Source organism: Dromaius novaehollandiae, chromosome Z (assembly GCF_036370855.1).
Source record: "Dromaius novaehollandiae isolate bDroNov1 chromosome Z, bDroNov1.hap1, whole genome shotgun sequence".
Taxonomy (NCBI): domain Eukaryota; kingdom Metazoa; phylum Chordata; class Aves; order Casuariiformes; family Dromaiidae; genus Dromaius; species Dromaius novaehollandiae.
In genome coordinates, this window is record NC_088132.1 from 72,545,734 (window position 1) to 72,566,085 (window position 20,352).

Below are 20,352 nucleotides of genomic sequence, written 5' to 3' on the forward strand. Positions count from 1 at the left end.
AGGAGGTCTCAGCTGAGATCAAAGCTCCGTTATGATAAAACGTAAGTGAGAGCCCCAGTACGAACGCGTTTCTCACCTGCGAAAAAGTGTTTTTTCATTCTGCATATGGTGTTAATGATACAGAAAATCCACAACTGGAATGCGAAAGGATGGATTCAGCTGAATGTAAATTCAGACCGTTTACGTTTTAATCGTTAAGTGCAAATGTTTGAAACCAAGTGGACATGCCTTAAAATAGAATATGCTGTTTGTTTAGTGCTGTAATGCTTTAGGTGTAAGTCATGATTATAAAGCTATATACACTTAATTTTTGAGTCAGGGGGCTGAAATCACTGAACAGACCTGAGGGATCCTTGGGGTCCTTCGCACAAGTGGATGTAGTATCAGTCCCCATGAAAGACTTGACTTTAGCTGACATCAGTACCATAGTGCCTTGCTCTAGGATAGGCTTTAATATACTGCAGTCAGTGAGGGTTTATTATTTATTTATTTATGTTTGGAGAAACTTCAAAGCAACTGACCAAACATTCCCAATAACCTAGCAACAGAATGAGACCAGGCAAGACATTTGTGAGAATTTAAATGCATGTGAGCTTTCCAGGGGGAATTGCTGTGCTTAAGCCCCCCTGGGTCAGGGACAGTGAGAAATGCATTGGCCGCTCTTGAAATAAAGCTTCAGTTGAAGGCGGGAGGCAGAGGAGGGGCCCATGGAGGCACCATCCAGATGGTGGTGGCTCAAGATGACAAATGACTCCAGCAGAATTTTATAAGGGGTGATTAGGTAGTTCAGGTACTTGCAATGGCTGATAAAATGTTTAAAGCCCTTGCCAAGGAAATGATGTCAAGGACTAGCCTGTCCTTGGAGGGGGATCCCTGGAGGTCATTTGGTGTTAAGTAGCAGGGTTTCCATCCCCTCCTCTGTGATGCCTGTTTCGTGTATTTTAACTGTGTGTGTTTCAGGGTGGGAGGGGATGATGATGCCTTTATCTGTTCCCCAGGCTTCATCTCCTGGGGCGCTTCTCTCTCCTTGTGTTTCAGAAAAGGTCACCAAGTGCCTGGGAACTGTTTTAATAAGTCACCCTGTTTAGGTGGTCAGTGGTGGACACCTGAATGGAGCTGCGGTCGCACCTGTGCTGTTGGCTCCTGCCTATTTCTTGGACATTGAAAGATTGCCTGGTCAGCCCTGGGCAATTCTTATTAAAGGCTGCTGGTTTGTTTTTCTTTTTTAACTCTTTCAAGTGGTGGAGGAGATGCCAAGAGGCATGGAGTGGCTTGCATCTTATGGACATAGAAACCAAAGTCTGCAGTACCTTGCTGCTAAGAAACATCGTAGGCAGTAGGGAAGGACAAAGACCTCTTGTCTTGGAATATTATGTATTGGAATGTAATCTACTGATGAAGGAGTTTAGCTTTTTATTTTCCTGCTTTTAATTGTTTTGGAGTTGTTTAGCTTGCTTGTATAGCAATGAAAACAAGACCTGAGGTAGCAGAAGAAAGCTGGAACCCTGCTGCCAGATCAGCCTTAAAAATATCCTAGTAGTATCAGATGAAAAACATACTCATTACGCACTAATGAAATAATTGCTTTGTTAAGAATCTGCAAAAAAATCAGATTTTGGCTTGATTTTCTGATACGGAGTCATTCACCGTAATATCTACAATGTGAAGAGTGACGGCTCTTCACTGTATCTTGAGATTGACACGCTTGAGCTAATCGCCTGGTATCTGATCGTGGAAGTTAATTTGCCAGTTACTGCTGCATCTCTCTCACGTGTCTCTTTGGGAATGGGGGTGGCAGCAGGTGGGCTGGGGAGGAGGCATGATTTGACCCAAGGCAGGGCAAGTAGCTGGTCTCCTTCAGGCCTGCTGGGAGCAGTGCTTTTCTTTTGTTGGACGTCGGTGAAAGGTGCTGGGGGAAAGGTGTGCTGGTGTGTCCCCCCCAGCTGCCCATGGAGGGAGGCTGGTGCACTGGCTGGGACTTGCAGGCCTGCTCCTACACGCTGGTCTGCATGCGGTCCCCTGGCTGCGTATTTCTGTATGGGAAATATTCTTGTAATCTTTCAGCTGCATGTCGTTGGCACGTTGGCTGCCAGCTCCTGTCAAGACTATTGTGGTCATTTTCTTTAACGTGTGAACCTTTTTTACTTTAAGTATTAAGTTTCCAAAAGCAGCTCTGTGGGCAGTGAGGAGGAACTGGCTCTTTGTTTCTGCTGCTGTTATGGGTAAAACCTGTGAGATGCCTAAGAGGGAACCAGCCCCTGCAGACAAAAAAATCATGGTGAAATGCCAACGGAGGCATCCCGTCTTCTGTGTTAGGGCCTGTTACAGTCAATGTATGCACATCGATCTCGTGTGATGACACACGATTATTGGTATTCTCATCACTGCTTGTCTCTGTTTTTATTTAAAATTTGTTGCCTTTTTATTTATTTATTTATTTATTTTTTACAAAAGGCACTGCTGAATTGCTGCTGTGACAGAAAGTGCTTTTTGTAGACAACTATTTTACATTTTCCCTTCTACCGTCTGGCTTTTTAACTACTTAGTGCGTTTCTGTTTTCCATTTGTTTACACCTTGCTCCTGCCAAGCTTTTCTTTAATATAAGATTTCAAAGCAATTTTTCCTTTGTGAATATATAGATTTGCAGCTTCTTGAACACCGCACAGTCAAAAATCAGTCAACCCCCTTTAAACTCCCCTGCAATTAGCTGGTGAAAGAAAGGGGAGAAGAATGGTTCTGACATATTTTATTTATTTTTTTTATACTTAGAGGAAAAATGGTCCTTTTTGTTTTATTAATGATGTGCTTATGAAATTGAGCGTTTGATGGTATGCACTTGGAGCAGGCCTAATGCAAGCTTCCCCGCACAGCGTTGGCAGTGTGCTTCCTTTCTGATCTCTAGCACTAGCTTATTCCAGATGTAGGCTTGTTCTGAGCAGAGGCTGTCTAATGTACAATGGCTTCATGGTGGAGAAAGATGGCCTGCAGGGACTGACTTGAAACTACCAGCTGTATTCTCTATTCTCACTTGTGGTCTGTTGCATAAGATGACCCATTTTTTCACTTGTGATTAATCCAAGTAGAATATTCATACTGTCTTAAAACCATTTTAATTATTTGTAACTCGTGCACTTTGAAGTTTATCATCTGCGAGTGGAAAAATCTGATCCAAAACGCTGCCTGCTTAAAAGAGCCAAGTGAGGAAAAAAGTTGAGTCACGTGAGAATGATGTAACTAGAGAGAAGAATTAGCCGCTCCAACTGCAGCTGCCTTAACTTGGCCATTCGTGTGTGTTCTTGCTATAGGAGTGCTGAAGGATATCAAAAATGTAGGTCCAGGAGGGAATCAAAGAGATCATCCAGTCTCATCTCCTAAGGCCATCTCAGACGAATAGTTGTCCATCATGTCCCTCCCACCAGGGGAATCTGCAGTCCCCAGGTGCAGGCAGGTCTGGTGCTGCTGTTGGTGATAAGCAAAGTTCAACGTGACAGATCTGAGCAGAGTTAGAGTTTGCTTTGGGGTGGTGGGAGTGACCAACTGGGGAGCAAATCTCTAACGGAATTTTTGGCTTCTCATTCCTTTGGTAGTCTCGGAGCAAGCACGAATGTCTTTCTGTGGGTGAATATTGGCCACATCTTGGGTGAATTGCTTGAAGCTTAATGGCTTGCGAGGCACAGATGGTCAACCTGGGTCATCTAACGAGCCCTTCGGCATTTACTCTCTCTTCGTTGTTAAGTTTCCTTATTGTGACCAGACCTCGGTTAAGGGCAGATATGGGCTGGTCTCCGTATTCCTAAGAAGAGCCGGAGCAGTGCTTTGGAGGGGGTGTCTGCCTAGTCCTGGGATGCAGCAGCCGCTTTGCCTCTCTCTGTCCTCGCTGAGGACATCTGGAGCTTGAAATACCTGGCTGGACAGTCATCGGCATATCTCTTTGCCATAGGCATGAAATGCTTTTCCAGAGAGAGCTTCTGGGGGGTATGTGCAGATTTATTGTGTTGTTTATAAATGAAGTTATGAGAATTACTCTGAGTGGATGGAAAAATTCAGCCGTTAATAGGAATACGAAACTGGCAGCGGCCAAGTAGCAACCAGAATTGTGCAGCCGATCAGAGGAGACTGTCCAGTAGTTAAACTCATCTTGCTCTGAGCAGGAATTAGGCAGGCTCCAGGGACAGTGACATCAGACCTGCAAACTGCCAATTCTAACTGCATTTGGAGTTTCCCTTGCGTACTGTAGGTCTCCAGAGCTGTGTGAGCACACCAGAATCCTAGCTCTCATTTACAGACTAAGTGAGCTTGTAGTCCCTTTGCTTATAAAGGCAAGCTTGAAAATACAATCCTTTAAAATTTTTTTAAATTGAAGGCATAAAGTGTATCACTGTCTTATTTATTTATTTATTTTTAAGTGTTTAAGCTTTGTGCTGTTGAAGCTGGGAATCTCCGGTAACTCAAGAAAACTGGTTTTCGGTAAAAATTTAAATGCATTTAAAAATCCTTGGCCTCAGCCTGGAGCTGTACTGTTAAGGCTTTGCTGTGATGGAGTCATAGAAGATACGTGCTCAAAGCAGCAGGGTTTCCCGGTTGCCCGTGAACTGTCCCGTGCTGCTCTGTACAGAAGAGATAGTTACCTCCTGCAGAGGGAAGGGGGTTCTGCCGAACACCCCCCTTTCTCCGAGAGACCCCCAACAGAGACTAGGAATCTGCTTTTTAGAATGTTTAGCTCTTAAAAACTTGGGGTGAGGTACCGCAAAGGTATGTGTGTATTGAGGGGGGGGGGGGGATTGCTTTGTAACAGCATCAGTGTGCTTAAATAAGTAGCTATGAATGTTTTATCAAGAAGAGCGAGAGAACAGTGAGGTCGATCTGATTTCTAGTTGACGCTGAATTGCTTATTGCAGTGAAATGCATATAGATGACCGGTGGGAACTCGAGCAACAGCCTTTTCTTTTCTTTTCTCTTTGTTTTTTGATTTTAACAGTATGTGAACATGTCATTTTAAAAGTAGTGAAAGAAATACACATTTGGGCCTATGCCAGATTGTTTTGCTGCCTTCAGTGTGGCTAGATTCTGCCACCTGTATTTGGACTAAGTAATGCCTCACTTTGCAGGTGCTTCTGATTTCCATGGGACTTCCAGGGGAGTAAGAATTGCTCTTGTATTAAGAGCAATTTGTAATTTGCTGCTATTTAGTGTTTTGCTAGGTAAATAAGTATTTGAGTGCAGGTCAGCTGAGAATAGTGTTTGTTTGTTTGCTTTTTACGTATGCTAGTTTGGGGAACGCAAGTAAGCGCTGCGCCATGTCGCTGCACCATGTCGTAGGCCTTTGCATAACTCGTGTTCCACAGAGCTTTTGCACATTGTTAAATGCAATTTGGTGACTGCGTCGTTAAGCTTTATTAGAGGGTGTGCTTCTAAAATGAATTCAGCAACTGGACTGCAAAGAGCTGCATCTTGTGAGGAGATTAGATTGTCATCATTTTAGCCTGGTCTTGGTTTGGGGGAGGGAGAAAGATTATATTTCTCTGTTAGAGTATTTTTATTATGGGTACAAGGCATTTTATAGCAATTAAGTCTCTCTGGAGCATTCTTGTTCTGCAGCTAAGTTGCGCTTTATGTGTAGATAAATATAGCTGACTCTTGCCCTGCGCTTAACAAGGTGTTTCATGTATCAGTCTAATTTATCTCAAGGTCTTCTCTGGCCTGACATGTGCTGTTATTCAACAGGGGACTGTGTTTTTATTAATGTATTTAGAATCCCAGTTAAACCTGTTGGGATATTGCTCATGTGCTTGGCTTTCAAGTTAACAAATTACCCACAGGTGTATGTGTTTTCAGGATCAAACTTTTGGGTTACCCCTTAAGACACTGGGTTTGTTTTTCCTGTTTCTCATACCTCTGGTCTAGGGGCTGTATAATATTAATCTATTATTTATCACTTTGTTCTTAGATATTAATGTAGATAATGTCCTCTTTGTTCTCATATGTGAAAAACTCATCTGGCATTGCATTTAAATATCTCAGCATAGGGCCCCGGTGGTCATGTTAAAAAAAATTGCATTTTTTTGCAGTTGTTAAAGGCTCTGATGGAGAAAAAAAAAAAAAGTTGGCCTATGGTCTGCAAGTTGCCACAGACCTTAGGTTCACTGATATACTTAGCAGTTCCACTTCTCAGGAACAAGCAGTGATTTTTTTTTTCTTTCCTTTTTTTTTTTTTTTTTTTTTTTCATATACGCTTTTCACAGTTTGGCATGAAATTTTAATCATCATCACTCCTTGGGCATTTGTGCACTGTAAGAACATCACTGACGTGCAGAACAGAACCAGTCAGAAATAGATGCCCAGAGAGATGAGCCAGTGTTGAGTGACTTCAGCAAGTCACCTAAAAAATATACCCTAATTGTGCATTTTCCTGTACCTTCCAAGCTTGAAAACTGAGAATTTCTCATAATTCTCTACCCTGATCCTTCCCCCCTCTTCTCCCCAGCAATTGCCTAATGCAGCTTGCTTGCATGCTTGTTTTTCTCTCTCCATTTTCACTCTGCTAATATCTGCCACCCTTGTGTTCCTTTGGGCCCAATCCTTCCAGTAGGACTCCTCAAAGCTAGTTTTTGTTTTGCATCTTGTATTGCTCCAGAGTTCGTAAAGCACTTTTTGGGAGAATATTTATAATCAATTTAAATAAATAAAGATAAAGGTGTCCTAAATGTCATTTATTACCTTGCTTCTATTTCTAAGTTATTCTGTGTGTTAAGTTTTATTATTTCTGGTTGGTACAACAGGTGTCAAATAGGGGAATATCTGATGGGCGGCTGGTATTTTCTTTGCTATGTCTCAAATACCTCAAGCCTCTCTGGAGAGGTCAGTGCTGCAGTGTGGCGCGTGTCGAGCCCCCGCTGCAATAGCAGCTGCCTTACCATGGTGTTTGAGGTCCCTCTCGAATGGCTTTTTGCTCTTCTGCAACCTGTTTGCACAGCTACTGCAGATCTTTGACTTTCCTCTCAAGGCAATTTTGGCAAAAGGGTTCGAGGCTTCTGGTTGCTGCTGGAAGGATCAGGGCATAGCGAGCGGCGGTTCTGCGTAGCTCAGAAAGAAGCTGCAAACAGCCCTGCAAGGAAATCTCCACACGCTGAACTAACCTGTGCTGCCTCCTCCTTTCTGCCTCCTTCACTTGGACCACAGATAGCAAAGGCAGCTTGCTCAGCGCGACTGCGTAGCTTGAGCTATACAGATGTATGGTGACGGGCAGCAAGGCTGTCAGCCTGCAAACTGCTCCCTTCTGTAGCCTCGCAGCCTTCACCTGCACCCCTGCGCCTGTGTCCTAAACCAGTAGGCCTTTTCAGGACACTCTCTTACTGTCTAAATGCAAATTCAAGGACTCTCTGCACGTTTTCTCCCAGCGAGAAGGTTGCCGTATATGGAAGATGCACATACTGAAAGGGACGGACGGGCTGGGAATCCAGATAACGGGAGGCAGAGGGTCGAAGCGATCCCCTCACAGCATCATCGTCACCCACGTGGAGGAAGGAGGCCCTGCACACAGGTGAGGCGACATTGGTTCCTTTGCGAAGCTGAAGTATGTGTGATTGACCATCCATTGCCATCACTGATAGCTGAACTCAAAAAACAACCTGGGGCAGTTTGCACTGCTGCTGTTGAAACCATTGTCCTTGTTACAGGAAGAGACTCTGTGATTTTTAGCTCGAAAGCTTGTTTTTTTGATTGGTCACGGAGTCCCCTTCCAGCATGTTTAATCTAAGGTATAGAAAGATCAAACAGTTGCTTTCATTGCAAATGTATACTGATTTCTCTGAAGGGCAGTACAGTAGGCCCCAGACTGACTATGATTGCCTTTTCTTGGCCCCCAACTACTTGGTGACAGAGCCTGGAAAGTAACCCAACTGGCCCATGGGAAAGCGTGAGAACAAAGTCCTTGCACGTTGGCAGCGTGCCCTGGGCGTTCGCTGTGGGCTCTTGGCCCGGGGAAGCGAGATGGGGCCCGTGGCTGAGAGCACAACAGAGCTGTCCTGCTGGAAGGGGATGAGCCTTGGCTGTCTCCAGCGGGACCTGGGAAAGGTGCGAGGGGACCTTGGTCCCAGAGGGAAGGGGGAATGAACGGCTCTGTTTATAACATGTTCCTAAATGATTTGCAGTGGAGCCCCTTCTGAGCACCTTTCTTTGTTCCTTCCACTTTCCACCCTTAGGGCAAATAGCATGGCCAAAAATCAGTTTGAGTTCAGCTTCAACCAAGTCACGTTTTTTACATGTCTCTGCACACCAACATATACTGTCTTAGTACAGCATCAGCAGAAGATCCTCTTCTGTAGCTCAGCCTTCCTACTTTGTTTCCATAGGGACGGCAGATTGACATCAGGCGATGAGCTCCTCATGATCAACGGGCAGTCGTTGGTTGGGCTTTCCCACCAGGAAGCTGTGGCCCTTCTTCGCTCTGCAGCTGGCCTGGTGCAGCTGGTGGTAGCTAGCAAGGTACGTTCGGTAAATCCTCTGTGCTTGTCCTTGGTGATCCCCTGCATAGCCATTTAAAAGTGTTTGTGCATGTGTTGTATATAAAGGGCAGATTTTTAATAGTTGTGATATGAGGCTATGCGCACACATTTGCTTCTCATAAGTTTAATGTACAGCTATTGAAAATGTGTCGGTAGCTGCATTAGATCCGTGGCAAATCAGCAAGATAGAGGCCAACTTAGTAATTTGCTTGTATTGTCGCAGTAGTTCTGTGTGCAAATGAGTCTGTATTTATTCATGCAGAGATTACTTAAGTTCTGGCCAAAAACATTTTCTTAAAATATACATAGCCTGCTAAATAAAGCAGGCTGTTCTCAGCCTCTTCAGATTCTGCCTGTGTAGCCTCTGTAGCTCTTATCTCTCGTCATATCTGTGTGCTTGAGGTCTCTTGATGATGATCTCTTAGTTTGAATTCCTTAATTTGTCCTCGTTAATAGCGTGGAATGAAGTTCTCACAGATAAAGTAGCATGAAATTTCAGGGAAATGAGAGTGGAACTCATTTATCAGTAGGGCTCTTAGTTTGCTTTCATCTCAGGAGAGATTGGGGGGGATATTACACAATATTTTTCCTTCAAGAAATGCTTGCCCACCCAAGTTCGCTCTCTTCCCCCAGACCACAGCGTGCTGCTCCTTCATTTGGCTTGATGCAAGTGTTTGTCGGGCTGCCAGGCCAGATCATGGAAGTGGCTGGGGTCCCTGGGGTCCTGAGGATGCACCTGTGGGGCAGGGACGGATGTGAAATTGGGGCAGTGTCAGGAACCTCTTGGGCAGGATTCGATGTATTTACTTTTTTTAAGCTTCACCTTTAGTTTGCCCTAGCCTGAATGGGATTTAATATGGGTTTAATTTCTGCGTGCTCTTACAGCTTCCTGGAATGCTTTAGGTTCCTGTTTGTGTAGAAGAGACTTTGCCTGATGATATTCAAAGCAAAGAGCCTACATCTTCCTTAATGTTTCATTAGAGAGTGAAGTTCATTTGAGACCTTCTGTAGACTTACAGTACGGTATTAGCCCCAGCAGTGTTTATTCTGAAAACAGGACACTTTGAACTGAAGTAGCTACATTTTGTACTTTGTTTAGACAATTAGGCTTCTTCCAAAAAAGCAAGAGAGTAGCCTGCACAAATTTCTTCCTAAAATTATTTCTTTATTTCTGTAATAATTGCATCAAAATAATCATGAATAAGCTTACAGCATAAAGCTTTTCACAGTTCTGATCAAACTTTGAATCTTTTGGCCCATACTCTGTGTACTTGGACAGTATTCATGTCACTGGGAGGAGAACTTGGTAACCCAAGCAACTGAGGATCTAATCTTTGCCTCGTGTCAAGCATTTTGAGGAAAGATGTAAATAGGTGAAGTATTCTCTAGCAGATCCTTTTGGATATTATTTGTTAGTATGGGAAAGCAGCCTTGCAATTTGGCCTGGTGAGCACTCTGAACACAGGATCCGCTCTGAAAGCGATAAAATGAGACTGTCTCATCTCTGCCTTCAGTTCATGCATGTTTTTACCTACCAGAAAACATGCCAGAGAATGGAGACAGATCCTTAAGCATTCAGGACAGAGTAGATACAGGATTGGTGCGTCAGTTTTCATTTTGTTCTGCTAAGTAGTGTTATCAGCTTATTATTCTTATGCATGTAGATAGAATATGTGTGAAAGAGAACATCTACAGGGAGAGTGCAGGAATGCAGTGTGTGATTTGGGGACATGATGAAATGCATAATGAGTTCTCTGAACTCTGAGTCTTCTTGCAATGACATCTAATAAACTCAGGGTATGGAGGAGCAGGCTGTTGGAGAAGCCTTTATTTTAAATTCTCTTTTACATTTCTAAAACATTTAGATTTTATACTGGCCTATGCTTACTATATATGCACTTTAAAATCAGTACTGCTTTTTATAACTGAAACATTACAAGCACATGGAAATATGTAACTGGGGAAGGATTATCAAGGAGCTCTCACTGGGCGAGGGAAACAGAGCACTTTCGCCTAGACTTTGGTGATTCTCTGCATGGTGTATAACCTATTTTGTTGTGTTTCTGGTAGGAATCTGCTGAAGGGGATTTTCTGAAGTACCCATCTACCAGTTTGCCAGACTTGCTTAGCACTTGCTCGGTCCAAGACACTGTCTCTTGCACTGATAATAAAGAAAATGAAGAGCCAGAAGATGATGATGTGAAGGGAGTGAATGTGACTCCTGAAACACTGGTTGCTGTAAGTGTGGCTTTGGTGATGTTTTTACTCTGTCCCTTGACATCGGTTTGTATCTGTCGGGTTCTCCTACAGCCGGACACGGAACAGATCATCGGGATGGGGCGATCTGACCCAGCTTTCCTTCGCATTAAAAGTGGTTGACAAGCTTAACCGGTGATGTGATCAACTGCAGCTTCTGCCATCTGTGTTACTGCGCTGTGGCAAAGCAGCGTCACGGGGAGTAAGAGCTCCCATGTCCTCCAAGTTACGTGGCAATGGGCTTTTTTGTTTTTCTCTCTGTTGCTGGATTGTTTTCCACCCACTTCCAAGTGCTTTTGTTGGAACCGATGAGAAGTCTCTTGCAGGGCTTGCATAGTAACACGCTCTTCTTTCCCCTCCTTTTGTAACTAAACTTCTTTAACAGTTTATGATCCAGTTCTTCAAGTTGTTGTTTGCTCTGTTGAAGCCAAGAGACTTTGGGGGAAGAGCAAGAGTTTCTGGCTGTGAACTGTAACTGAAGCTCTACTGAATAAATGCTGCCAATTGATAATCTCACTTGTATTCCCTTCAGGGCTGCATTCAGCAAAGATTAAGTGGATTATTGTTATTTATTTCTAGTGTAGCAGTTCTCGGAAGCTTCATCTGTGTTCTGGACCTCTGTTGTATTGTGCAGACACAGAATAAAATGATGATCTCTATCCTAAAGAGTTTACAAGCTGGTTTTCAGGCAAGAAAAAGCAGGTGGATTCAACTGAAGGTTTCATCATTTTCTTTTCTTGTCTTTTTTTCCCTCTTTTCTGAGGCGATTATAATAAATCTCTTAAATCTTTGGAAGGACTCATATGCATGATGTCTCATTTAGTGATTTGTTTTTATTTTATATTTTTATACTTTCCATCTTTCATGCAACAGATCACTCCCCAAGATGAGTCTTGTACTATAGCCTCGCTGATGCTGGTATTCACTTTGTACCTGCATATTATCTCTGATTTGCTTCGAGTCTGTGCTTATAATAGTCCCCGCTCTCAAACAAGTCTTTTGTGTGACAAGTTTTGTTTTCCTGTTGCTTTATTTTTGCACCGTCTTTCCTTCTCTGTGCCAGGCTGACTATTTGTGGAAGGGAGGGAAAAATAAATAAATTGAAGATGCTTAGTGTTGATAATTCTAGTATTTGTGTGCTGACTTGAATGGACATTTAAACATTCTTTTGGCTTAGAGTATTTTGCAATTCTTCTTGATACTATGCTTCAAATTCTGGTAATTACTCGCAAGGCTGTGGCTCAGCAAAGCTTGAACATTAAAATCAATTTTCGCAAAACTTAATTATATAGGACTTCAAGATGCAGCTACCTAGCGTTCTAGTGAAATTTTCAGCATACGTTAACAATTATTTGTCACTTTGTATGCCTCTGAGTTTCCAGCAGGGGTTTTTGTGGTTTTCCGCGATGGCTTTTTTGATTTTATCAGGTGTTTCCTTTCCAGATTAATAACACTAGGGGAAACTCAAGGTAGCATGCACATCATTGAAGATCCCACCAAACAAACCCACCCAGGACCCTACAGCAGAGTTTATAGCCTGACCTGGAGTCTGTACCAGTGCCACTGCTGCTGTTAGTGGTGCTATCCTGATTTTAAAGCTAGCTTGATCATGCTTGATCTATGTGGCAGTCTCGCCTCTGATGGTAGTATCTCTGTGCTTATATAATGCATTACTGGGGGGGGGGGGGGGGGAGGAAAATCATAGAAATCCGAGTACAACAAACACATTAGAAGAATGGCAGGAGGATATTTTTTTCTTCTATTTCTATTCAATTTATTTGCCTTTTTTATTTATTTGGGTGTGGTGGTAGAATTCAGAGGGATGCAGCCATGCTAATTTGTTTGCATCTCTTGGAACCAAATCCTCTTCCTTTTTTACTTGGGCTGCAAACGAAATCCTTCTTCTAATCCAAGATGCGGGACACCTTTGCGTTCCCCTTGTGTGGTTGCCATCAGGAGTGCAGGACACGGCTCTGCAGCGTGGGGCGGGTGGTCGGTACAGCAGGAGACCCGCGGTGGGCCCGCCGCCTGCCCCAGTGTTGGCAGGGCTAGTGCAGCCTGCCAGGGAGAGCTGAGCCGGGCACGCACGTAGGAAGGTGGATGTGTTGAAGAGAGACGCTTCACACATGGCTTTTCTTGGTCTGGCAAGACGAGGAGGAGGATTTTTTACAGTAAGGCTTTTCGAAGCTAATTTGAAGGTCAGCATGAACGTGAAGCATCACTTTTTGTTATATATATGACTGTATATATCTAATGTATATAATCATATATATTCCTGCAAAATTGCTTTGGAAATTACTGTTCTCTGCTCCTCCGATTCCCTAGATGATGACTGCATGGTTTCTTTCTCTCATATATATACTCCATATATGTACTGTAGGTAAGAGCTGACAGTGTGACTGATGATTAAAGCAGAAGCTAAGCTTGTCTATTCTTTTACCCATGCAAATACAATTGTATTTAGACTTCCAGTGGGGTAGGTACTCAAGGTCTGGATCAGCGTAACTGAGATTGTGAGCTTGCTTTCAGCATCAGAATCCTTTGCTTTGGAAGTGATTTCCAGCCCGACTCCGGTCAGGAGTTATCTTTCTTATCCATGGTTTCTCACCTCTGACAAGAGGTTAATGAGTTTTCTTTCCTATTTTGCGGTAGTACTTTTAGAGCCTGAAAGGGATGGTGTCGGTGGTGTCATGTTCTGGGTGGTTAGGTTAAAAAAAAGTAATTCAAAATGATTTATCGTCAACTGGGGGTCCGCTGCCCCTTTTTGTAGCCCTAGAGTCTGCTCTGCTTCTGCTGTCCCCCCCCCCCCCCCCCCCCCCCCCCCCCGTTGCCGCTGTGCCAAAGGCCAAGTGAACAAGGAAAACTTTAAAACTAACCTTGCGCAATCCACCATCGCACGCTTGCAACTCGCAGGGCTCAGGGGCAGTTGTGTCTCACTCCTGTAGGCTGCAGTTTCCGTGGGAGGCCTGGGGCAGTAACAGGCAGGTGTTTGCTGACTGGCATTGCGTAAATCTGATTTCTAGAGTCTAGACATAGAAGATACTACTAGATTGACAGGATGAAGGACTTTGGAAGCTCTTAACATTGTCTAAGGTCGTCTTTCATTAACTTCGTTGTGAATATAGTACAGTGCTGAGCAGAACCATAAATTATAGTCTTGCTGTACTTGCTATTAGTGGGTTAACACCTGGTCTTTTACACGGTGACGCAGACACAGCGCTGCGGCGCAGAGGGATCGATATCCCTTCCCGAACTCTGCAGAAAGCCCGGGGAGAGGGAACCCCTGCAGCTTGCAGGCGCGCAGCGAAGGCTCTGATGAAGTCATGCTTGGAGTCAAGGGGACGTGGCACCAGAAATAATCATTTACAACTAAGATGTCTGCTGAAATTGTCGTCCTCATAGATATTCAGAACTCAGCTGGAGCAGGCCCTAAGCAACCTGATCTAAGCTATGTCTGCTTTGAGAGGGGGGTTGGACCAGGGACCCCCAGAGGTCCTTTCCAACTGAATTGTTCTGGATTCTATGTCACTTAAAAAAGAAAAAAAAAAAAAAAAAAAGAAACAAACTGCTGCTTTAGGTGCTGGCCGTTCAGAGTTTTCCCTGTGAGCAAGTTCTTTAGATCCTGAAGTTTTGCTCCAACGTTTCCAGCTTGGCAACGTTCTCAGCTATTCAGCTTCCTCAGGACACTGTAAAAGAGTTTTTAGTGACACTTGAAAGCTGTAATTTAAGAGAAATATCACTTGTAAGGCTTACTTAAAAGTCCATTTGTTGTGTTACATTAATAAAAGTTTCATAAATACAGTTTAATTGGAGCTCTGTTTCTACAGAATCTGCTTCTGTAAAAACCTGTTTAACATGAAACGTCCCTTCAAGTTCTAACTTTAATAAAACTTGTGCTGCCAGGCAGAAAAAGGATTACATTAATATCCTTAAAGCGCATTTCTTTCAGAGCTAGTTTGGCCAAAACATTCTCTAACTTCAGATATGAAATATTGGACCACAGAGTTTGTGTAAAATTGTCCTGCATTACTTTGGGGATTTTAAACTCCCACCTCAAACTTGTGCAGTTGACACTGATATTTTAAAATGTCATTATTTGTGTCCAAGTGAAATAGGACAATATGATATTGTTTGCCTTGGACTATTTATTTTTAATTCTAATTCATTTTTACTATCATTTCTGTTGCTTGAAATTGAACCTATTTGTCACTGTATTGCTGGGTGGCAGAGCAACCTGGGAAATGAACTCTAGGCAGAAAACGCATCTGCCAAGAATTTGCGAAGTGTCTGATGACTTTGGAGCATTGAGGATGCCCACGAGGAGGTGTGCATCATTCCTACTTGCCTCTGAAAGGTTTTCGCTCTTGTTTCTGGTGCTGTTGTTCAATATATGATGATCAAGTATTTTCTTTAAGTATTCAACTGTAATGAACAGGTTCCTATGAATGGATGGATGAGAAATTCGAAAAAGCTAATTCAAGAGGACAGTGTCTGTCTAGGGAGGCTTGAGTGTGCAGCTCCTGGAAGCAGGGGGAGAGCAGCGCTGGAGACGCTTGCTGCCGGTGTTGGGGGAGGAAGGAGACTCCGTCCTTCTGACAGTCCCCTCCTCTCTTTCCCACCCACCTCTGCTCCAGGGCTGTGAAACCCTTTTGCAAGTACTGAATCATTTTGTGTTGACCTTAAGTGCTCGAAGCGTACCTTAATCCAAGTTGTGGGCGCGTTGCACGCAGAGACTGCCGTGACCCACCAAGGTCTGATACTCCTACTGTAACAGAAACAGGATGTCGCCGGTTAAAGTTTAAATACCAGGGTTTTTTTGCATGAGCTGGATTTCTTTATCTGTGCCAAAACCCACTTATGTTTTTGGCAAGGCATGCCGCTGAAATTGGATAAATAAACCTGTTTTGTGAATATGCAGAAATGCGTTTGTCTCCCCCCCACCTCCTTTTTCTTTTTCTTTCTTTAATCTGAGCCATAGGAATGTTTAGTTGTTTCCCATTGCGAGCCTTTCTGTCTTACTGGAGAATCCATATATAATTACCTCTAGCCATGCAAGCATAATAAGGAAGAGGGATAACAATGCCATAAGTTTAAAAACACTCTTGGGGTCAAAAGTTCCTCTGGAAACACTGGAAGAGCATTTCAGAGAAAGCATTAGCATTGAAAAGGAGCAGGAAGCATAACTCAACAATTAAATGCGTGCAGAGCGCGGGGAGGGACCCTCATTACTTAGAGGACTCGAGCGCTTGTTCCCATTAGGGCACTGCAACCTCAGAAGCGGTTGCTGAAACATGAATCACTTTTCAAATAGAATTGCATGTCTGGAAAAGCGAGAAAGACCTTTTGCTGTCAGTAATCCGCTTAGCACTGAAACATTTCACTTGGAGGGAAGATGAAGTGTGGTGTGAGGCTAGGATGGGGCCCGTCCTGCTCTTGGGGAAGGGCTAAGTGGCTCCTTTCCTCTTCACGGCAAGGGCTGGAAGCGTTTGCAATTCCTGCCTCGTTCTTACTGATTGTCTCCATTGCCATTGATCCCTTTGAAGGGATGGGCAGGGTCCAGCCTCAGCTTAGCATGTCTTGGAGCTGCTGGTCAATTATAAACGCTGTGTTTGTTGGAAGTCTGACCGTACTCTACCTTTCTGAGATAATCTTGTCCAGCGTATCTGCAGGTCTGCGCCTGTGCAGTGCCCTTCACTCATGCTTCGGCTAAACAAACGCACTAGGTCCTACAGTGAATCCAGAACACTGGTGAAATGCAAGGTTTTAGAGTAAATATAGTGAGGAATTTGGGCAAGAGGAAATAACAAAATGTTTAGGGACCAAATCTTGGTTGCCTAACGTGACTGTTCTTGTGTTTGAGTAGCCCTGTTGTTTCCAGGTGCCGTGTCATATGAAAAGAAACTATTGCAATTCTTCCGTATTGCCGCAGGCTTGCTCTAATTGCAAAGGGCAGATTGGGGGGCGGGGGGGGGTTGCAGGCAAGGGATTGGGGAGAGGGTATGGGAATTTTTGTGCATCATATGAGTTTGGGGAGGGGGAGGAGTGATGGAAAGCAGCTAGGGGAGGTGGTGTCATTAAATTACTGTTTTCCACAGGTTCTAAAATTCATCTGTCGTGGAGACTTTAGTGGAACTGTGTTCTTGAGGTCAGGAGAGAGTTTCCTAGCAGCAGTCGCACACTTGCCTGTTCCTGACTTCCAGCCATCCTGGACCACTTTCTACTGCCTCTGTGTTAAAGACAAGCCCAGGGGAAATTGTTTCATCCAGAGACTGATTATCAACAGGGTTCCCTGTAGATATGATGCAGGCTACAAGCTATGAAATATCTCCTGTTGCTTTGGCTGGTGGAAGATAACCTTTTTGACTTGACCATAAATGTCAGCATAGACAATGCCCAGAGTTATAATTCTTGCTCTTCCATGTAATGTGTAGGAAAGCCAAGTCAGCAGAATAATGGAAATGCAGTTTATCTACAGTACAGGTTCTGTATGTTCTTTGTTTTTCTGAATGAGGGTTTTTCCCATAAAGCAAGAGATATACAGTACAGCCCATCTCTCCTTTGGCTGTTTGGACAGCTGCCCAGCTTTGAAGGAGATGAACTGCCTTTAACAAACTAAAAATAACCCCCTCGTGGCACTGGAACAAGAGGGATGCTGTCACAGCCATCCAGTTCACATACATTAGCAGAAAGATGATAAAGGCTCTAGGTTTTGAGAGTTAGCGTGAATGTCGTATCATTGCATCTGCAGTTTGTTTATCTGCAAATTCTTGAACGTGTGCACAGTCCAGTCTTGGTTGGGTTGAGCTCAAATGTATTCTAGATTTACTGTGCTTGAATAAATACAGCCTGTATAAATACATAGGCTTCAGGTATGAAAGGCACTTAATGCTTATGGATTCCATATCCTCTCATGTACTTAGGATGATATAAACTGGTTTTAGAACTGAAATCCAAAGCTTTCCACCAGCTGTATCATGGGAATGTTCTCTGCAGCTGTGAGTTGACTTCAGTATTAGGGAGGTTTTGCTCCATTCTCAGGAGAGCTGTTTATTTTGAGGATTGTCTGTTGCCTTCTCTGTCCCTCACCCCGAGTAAAAAGGTTGTAATTAAAAAGATCAGAAGCAGCTTATGGTTTGTCATAATGTATGGGCTCCGGATTTGTGCTAAACCATGAGCATTTATTAAAGAAAACAGCTGAGGAGTCAGACCAGCTTTCACACAACATGAGCTCCATGTTTGTCTCCTCTGTTTACCAGGGCCAATCTTCTGGCAGCTCTCTGCAGCACATGGAGACATCTCGTGGCCTGTGAATATACTGCATGCAAACATATTTTCATGGGGACAGGAGGGGTGGAAATAAAGCTTAAAAATAAAACAGCAGTGATCTCTTTGTGAACCATTTCAGAAATGTCTGAATTTGATTTTCTTCATCTCAGAAGATGTTTGTAGTGAAAATCATGATATATTGCAAAAGGAGAGCAGTCTGGCCCCAAAAGGATTGGGAACTGATCAGCTGGGAGGATCTCACTGGTTCCAAGGACTCATGGCTGTCTAGGATATGCTCTTCTTGGAGAACTTGGTTGCATTAGCCATTTCCTGTGTTTCTCTCTATTTAAAAGGATATTTGCAATGTTTGGGCCTTCAAAACTTTTCTATTAATTTTAGCAACCATTTGGAAATTTGAAACTTAAATCTGCTTTGCTTAACTATGTCCCTGACCATAAAAATGACATTGCACCAGTGAGTCTTTGAAACCAGCTCAGCTGAAGTCCATCTACATTGAGAACTTGTAGGCTGTCAGCATCTTCTGGGCCAGGGTCAGCGTGCTGCGTTCCTGATCCCAGGCTCATTGAAGCATGTTTTGGGGTGCGGGAAGCTCTCATACAAAATGAGCACTATGTAAGATGAGAGCAACTGATTTGTGCTGCAGTGTGTTTGCATTCTGTTCGCTGAGTGTGTGCAGGTGGTGGGTGCTGCTATGTTGGTGCTGATGAGTGCTAGGTTACGTTTCACATGCAGGTTTATGTGTGACTAGTTTATGGACTTGGTAAAGAGCAATAAAAAAAAATGTGGAATTCCCTACCTATCGAAGCTGGCAGTAATGCTCTTTCTAGCAACTACTGCGTTACGGTGAAAACTTAGGCCTGCTTTTGAATCTAGGTATTTGGTAGAGTGATAGACCAGGCATTCTTCAAGAGACCGCTTGCTTTAAAGGCTTTTGTTTTGTTTATTTAGCATTTCCACCTATTCAGAAAACAGGGCAGCTCCCTTTGGAAACCTTTATCTGACTTCCTGATCTCCTTGCTCGGCTTGAACAGAGAGGTTTCCAACACTTTCTTTTATAATTAGTGAATGGAGGCCTGGGTTCACATCCCCTTTCCCCAGGCGGGAGGAAGTACAGGCTGTGCCTGGCGGTACCAGTACCGGCGCGGCCCGGGAGTTCCCAGGGCTGCTGCGGGAGGAGGCTGCCGGCGCTGTGCCGCACCGGCCGTGTGACGTCTAGCCCAGACCCGAGCCCTCCTGGGGTCTCGTGCTGGAGGTTTTTCTAGGATGCCCAACTAAGGCACTAAATAAGCACTGGCACGTAGGCTGGTGTTCCTCCTCTTCTCCATCCCCGTTTGGATCTCAACACTTGTGTCGTGGCCGCGTGGAGCAGCGATGCCCTGCGAAGAAGGGGGTCCCGCAGCTCGCTCCGGGAGCGATGGGCTCCGGGCTGCGTTCGGCCTAGCCGCCAGCCCCGTGGCTTTGGCCGAGGGCGCGCTCTGCTCCGGCTGCCGTCCGGGGTGTTGGGAGGTGCTGTGTTTCGGCAAGGTGCGGCTGGCCGCCGCCGCCTCTAACGTAGGTGCGCTCCGGCTTACCCTGAGGCTTTGCATGCGCAGTAAAACCAGAGCAGTGAGCAGTGGAAAGCTCAGTGCCTACCTTGGTTAAAAAATCTGCTTTGTTTGCAGTGTTAACGCTGCTAAATTACAGTGCTGTGCTTTGTAATTTATCTGGGGGGTGGGGGAGGATTCAATTAAATAGAAAAAGAACTAATTTAAAAGTGAAGGTATTTTACTTTCCATGCAAGGTAAGAGGGCCTGTGGAGCTCCCTGTCTACCAGACACATTTAAGGCTTAAAGCATGCTGCGTCCCTGAAAGCAATAAATAATTGCATGAATTACTGGAACAACCAGAATTATAACAAATCTTCAAAGAAAATTCCCCAAACTTTGGAAAAATTTAAAGCCTTTAAGGCATCATCTAATCTAGGGACTAGAAAGACTTTCTGTAGGGACCAGGTTAATCCAGATTTGCATAAGGGCATTTTGTACCTTTCTCTGAATGGCCCAACGCTAACTGGTCTTGTTAGGTACTTGTTGGGTTTATTCTGCCGGCTGCCCTACGTATGTAGCAGTGTTGGTGCTTTTGTGATCAAACACAAACGCTGCTTAAGAAAAGACTGTCCTGGCTTTGGCAGGACTGAGGAAGTCAAGAGCCGTCCCGTGGAGCTCATGCACCATTGCTGTGTGTCGGGGCACGGATGTTCCTCTCCCAATGTGTCATTTTAGAGGAGGGCATTGGACTTGCTGCGGTCGGTTTGACCCTTTGCTG

The 20,352-nt window shown here is 44.2% G+C and overlaps 1 protein-coding gene across 5 annotated transcripts in view; it reads left to right on the plus strand.

The window, feature by feature from the left end:
* The window catches only part of LOC135325049 (PDZ domain-containing protein 2-like), a 210,741-nt gene that overhangs the window by 146,620 nt on the left and 43,769 nt on the right, over nt 1-20,352 (plus strand). For 4 of the 5 annotated variants that reach the window (XM_064502471.1, XM_064502473.1, XM_064502472.1 and 1 more), the window contains 3 exons: nt 7,399-7,541; nt 8,353-8,485; nt 10,576-10,743. The exons of the other annotated variant lie outside the window; for it this stretch is intronic. In XM_064502471.1, coding sequence (XP_064358541.1) covers nt 7,399-7,541; nt 8,353-8,485; nt 10,576-10,743 — 444 coding nt within the window. The remainder of the gene's footprint in view (nt 1-7,398; nt 7,542-8,352; nt 8,486-10,575; nt 10,744-20,352) is intronic. 5 annotated transcript variants of the gene reach the window in all.